This window comes from Bombina bombina, unplaced genomic scaffold (assembly GCF_027579735.1).
Source record: "Bombina bombina isolate aBomBom1 unplaced genomic scaffold, aBomBom1.pri scaffold_944, whole genome shotgun sequence".
Taxonomy (NCBI): Eukaryota; Metazoa; Chordata; class Amphibia; order Anura; family Bombinatoridae; genus Bombina; species Bombina bombina.
In genome coordinates, this window is record NW_026511005.1 from 3843 (window position 1) to 9202 (window position 5360).

Sequence of the window (5360 nt, forward strand, 5' to 3'; positions counted from 1 at the left end):
TACACTAGTGGGAGCTGCTGCTAATTGGTGCCTGCACACATTTGTCTCTTGTGATTGGCTAATTAGATATTTTCAGCTTCCTGTCAGTAGTGCAATGCTGTCCCTTCAGCAATGGATAACAAGAGAATGAAGCATCTTGATAATAGAAGTAAATTGGAAAGTGGTTTAAATTGTATGTTCTATCCGAATTGTGAAATCATTTTTGGGGGTTTCCTGTCCCTTTAATCCCCTTGTTAAAGTAGGTAGTGTCAGTATTAACAATTACAGCATGCACATTTTCAGCATTAAAAATTCCCTTTAACATACAAATTCTGGTTACGTAATTGCAACCTGTGGGATATTCCCTGGCAAACAGATATCCGGATTCCTCTAAGATCGTCCGCATTAAAAAGACCCGGGGAATGCGTCAATAAATCAGGAGCCTGGCAGAACTGCAAAAGGATGGTGCTACTGCCTCTATTACAAGTCACAGCAAGAAGAGAAAAAAAAAACACATGGGCAAAATACTCACCTTGACACTGAAAGCCTTGCTTGCCAAAACCCCTGCAAGAGAAAAATGACACTGTGTAAGGGAAATGGGGAGACACAGAACGTACAGATTGCTTTCTATAAATAACTAAAGAGAATTATGTATCGGCACACACACAGAGCTTGTTTGGGTTATTATGGAAGAAGATGAAGTGGTTTAAACCAGGGATGAAATAAAGAAGCATTTGATAGGTAAACAACTAAGATAATGCATCAGATACATACATGCACACGCGGAAGCATAACGGCAGATGCACACAGGCTGAAGGGAGCTGCAGAACAGGGGCACACACAAACAAGTTCTGCAGCAATCCCCAAACATGTTTAAAAAAAAATCACATTGAGAGGGAAGGTGCACGATGAACTGTAAAGGTGGCAAAGATACAAGGAATTTTGGCACACAGTGGTTAAAGAGAGGCAAACACAAGTTGGCACCAAGGGCAGCATGAAGACACCTGCACACAATCATAGTGCCACATTCATAACTCATTTGCATAGCATACTGGCTTAGACAAGGCATGTGCCTGAGCACAGACAAGGCATAGAACCACAAGAGGTGGCATAGAGGAACTAGCACAAAACAATACAGAGGTAGATACACGTAGAATGACAGAGGTTTGAACTCTTAAGGAAGACAGACACATTGATGGATATGGAAGTTGGCATTCAGAATCAACACAAAGGGTGTTATACTGGGGTGAAGAAACATACACAAAACTGAGCCAGAGTGAGGGCAGTGAAAAGACCACAGACCAGGTATGAAGTAGTAAAGGACGACCTTAAACACAGTGGAACAAAAACATATATACACAAGATGGGTTCTCAGATGTCTAGCTATATATATATATATATTTTATGTGTGTGTAAAATAAGATATACATAAAATGATATCAGCTGCAGCTTCCTGGATTTGTCATGCATAACGACAAGAACATAGAGTGGCACAGAGCACCGGTTGGCTAAATTATAGCAGTCTGGCATAAAGCTTTGCAGCCGTAACATGCTGGGTTTTACGAATTAATAGGAGACTCAGGAACTAGTCACACGTTTTAAAGAGACAGGGAATATACATATATTTGTAGGGGGGGGGGGGGGGGGGGGAATTAAGAGCCAGAATTAAAATGCTAGGATTTGTCAAACACTGAAAATATACACATTTCTTTATGTATAAATTATGACTGAAACATTTAGATAAGACACCTGGCTCCCAAATTGTTCGGCACAAAAGATTGAACATGAATGGTGGCAAAGACCAAGTCAGTGACACACAGGTTGTAACACACAAAGTGCTGTGAATGAGGTAAACAACTAGCAAACAATGTACTGACACAGTGGTACAAACCGTGGCAACATCACAGACCCACAGAGAAGATAAGACAAAAATAAACCATGATATAGAGGAACTGACAAGGTTGTCTTCCTTCCTCATTAACCCCTTTGCTGACAGATGGGCCTTGTTGATTACACTGACAGCATAAAAATAAAAAACAAGGCTAAATGGATTTTTGACAGTTGGTGACTTTCTCTCTGCATTTACTTCAACCACGGATAGGATTGGTTGGCTTCAGAATATTAACAGAGCACATAGCAAGAATACAGATAGACCTCTGCAAACAAGCAAGGGCACCAAACACATTTGTTACTGTCAGAGCTGGATTGTGCTGCTTGTACAGACATGAAATAAATACACTAAACATACTCACATAGAGATGCAGACATATATATTTATGCACACACACTTTTTAAAGACAATGTAAAACAAGTTGTTTCATTGATAGAGACATTTCAACCTCTGCAGACAATTCATTCAGATGCGCTGTCAACCAAACCAATACTGTATAGTGATCCATTAAATCCTCCAACCAACCTAAGTTCAATTACCCTGAACCAGGACCCTGACTTCAATCTGCTAATCACTTACAGGGGCATAATTAAGACATCCAGTCTCTGCAATGTATCATTGGCTAAGTCTGTAGTGGGGTGCACCTGCTATTTCTAAAGTCACCCATGTATTTAAACCATCAACTGACATGCAGAGGTGTAGGAGGAAGAACTGTCAAGACTGATAAGGAATTTCAGGGTACTATGATTATTTTTTCCAGAAGAACAGATGCACATTGTTCACAAAATATAAAAAAAAGATGCTGTCAATTGAAAGACTGTATGTGTAAGGCTTGTACTAGAGTTAATGAGAGCAAGATGCAAGGTCCCATCAGATAAAGTCATTAGGAGAGTAAACAAATTGCTGGTGATGAGGATACAGAGTGCAGGATAAAGTGAATACACACCACTGTTTACAGAGCTAATGAGCGAGGGGTCCTGCTGAAGTGGGCAAATTACTGTCAGAAGGATACTGAGAGCAGCAGAGCACCCTGGGTAACTGATGTGCATACATACTGATAATTATGAGCAAATTAAATGTTAATGAAAAACTGGTATATAAAGGGTTAATGGCTCACTAGTATTTCTTATAAAAAATGAATGCACCCCAGTTATTCAGTAACCCTTTTTAGGTATGCTTGCACCACATTGAGCATCATTATGCTTGCACCCCCCAGTTATTCAGTAACCCTTTTTAGGTATGCTTGCACCACATTGAGCATCATTATGCTTGCACCCCCCAGTTATTCATTAACCATTTTTAGGTATGCTTGCACCCCCCAGTTATTCAGTAACCCTTTTTAGGTATGCTTGCACCACATTGAGCATCATTATGCTTGCACCCCCCAGTTATTCATTAACCATTTTTAGGTATGCTTGCACCCCCCAGTTATTCAGTAACCCTTTTTAGGTATGCTTGCACCCCCCAGTTATTCAGTAACCCTTTTAGGTATGCTTGCACCACATTGAGCATCATTATGCTTGCACCCCCCAGTTATTCAGTAACCCTTTTTAGGTATGCTTGCACCCCCCAGTTATTCAGTAACCCTTTTTAGGTATGCTTGCACCCCCCAGTTATTCAGTAACCCTTTTAGGTATGCTTGCACCACATTGAGCATCATTATGCTTGCACCCCCCAGTTATTCAGTAACCCTTTTTAGGTATGCTTGCACCACATTGAGCATCATTATGCTTGCATCCCAGTTATTCTTAGGTATGCTTGCAGCACACTGATTATCATTATGCTTGCACCCGAAAGAATGATTAACCCTTTATCACCCAATGTCCCTAGCCCCCAATAAGGTATTTATTCTATGATCAGTACATCTGCACCTCAGTTAGTGATCAGACTGTGTACTCAGTATCCCTACATGCCATTACTCACAATCCTTTATCATGACTATATTCATGCACCCCATAACCATTAGGGTGCAGCACCCAATTACCTGATACTATTTCACTAACAGCAAGTATGGAGCTCAATTTCTCATGAACCCTTTACTATCAGTATCTGTATATACCCAACAACTCACTGACACTTCATGCTACAAAACTACTAATTAACACTTCATGGCTATTTATTGAGGGTTCTGTTTAGGCAGGTAAGGGGTTAATGCGCCCCAGCGCAAGTCCCTGGGGGGTCCCTCACCAGATGAAGTCGGTGCAGTGGCTGCAGAAGGTGGGCTGCTTGAAGAAGCGGGCGGTGAACTTGTGGTCCTTCACCTCATGCACGTTCTTCTGGCGGAGGGCTCCCTTCCTAGCAAAGCGGTGTGTGTTGTCTTCCTCAACCTCGCCGGCTGCTACGGGGTCAGCCATGAGTGCAGGCGGTGCGGAGTCTCCGGTGTCCCCGGGCGCACTGCGCTCTGCCTCTGCACACAGCTGCTCTCCCCGCACCGCGCGTCACGTGATCGCGCCTCCTCATCTGCATGACCACGCCCCCATCTGTCAAGCTACTGGTGGCTCTTGTTGCTCCCTGACACTACTGTATTATTTATGTGCAGGGACTGTAATGGCTTCACTGTAGGACTATTATGTGTTAGAATGTGTAGTTCAGATCTTAATTTTAACTGACACATTCCTTGAGGCAGAAAAAGTTCCTCTGCTTCCTCATCTGCATAGCAACGCCCCCTTATTTGCATATTAATGAGACCACCCCCTTTTCTTACATTTTTTTTGAGGCTAGAGATCCTATGAGGTTAAACACTGTTTTATTTAATTTAAAGGAACATAAACTCATTTAAAAAAAAAAAAGAAACATAAAAGGACACATAGCATATTTCATTCCCTAAATAATATAAGTTTTCATTGAAAGTCAGGAGTTAAAAAAAAGCTATTTTTTTTAGCATTAACCACACCTCTTAATCTGCATATCAAAGCTCTTCTGAATAGACACACATCTACCTGGTTAATTTGTAAAGCTGCACTTCTACTGTGTATTTAACCCCTTTGTGGGGTTTAAACATACAGTAATGCAGGGTCTATAGTCTTACAATTACATGCTCTAACAAATTAGAGGATGTCATTTTTCAATTATTAAGGCCTTTAAAATGCATATTAAAGGGATATAATACTTATATGCTGATCATCTGAGCATCTTTATGTAAAAAAGGAAGATATTTTACCTCACAATTTCCTCAGCTCACCAGAGTAAGTTCTGTGTAAAAAGTTATACTCAGCTGCTGCCCAGCTGCAGAAAAAAAAAAAAAAATATGAAGAAATAAACAGCAGCCAATCAGCATCAACAGTGCTGAGGTCATGAACTCTTTTACTGTGATCTCATGAGATTTGACTTAACTCTCATGAGATTTCATGGTAAACCTTAAAGGGACATTAAACCCAAGATTTTTCTTTCATGATTCAGATAGAAAATACAATTTTAAGCAACATTCCAATTTACTTTTATTATCTCATTTGCTTTATTCTTTAGATATCTGTTGTTGAAGAAATATCAC

General features: G+C 40.6%; 1 protein-coding gene across 1 annotated transcript; it reads right to left on the reverse strand.

The window, feature by feature from the left end:
• Nucleotides 1-511: 511 nt before the first annotated feature.
• LOC128643562 (protein kinase C beta type) lies at nt 512-4400 on the reverse strand (the record flags this gene model as incomplete). The annotated part of the gene is given in 2 exon segments (XM_053696404.1): nt 512-543; nt 4058-4400. Coding segments are annotated over 2 exon segments (199 nt in total), but the record flags the coding sequence as incomplete, so codon positions are not given.
• Nucleotides 4401-5360: the final 960 nt, after the last annotated feature.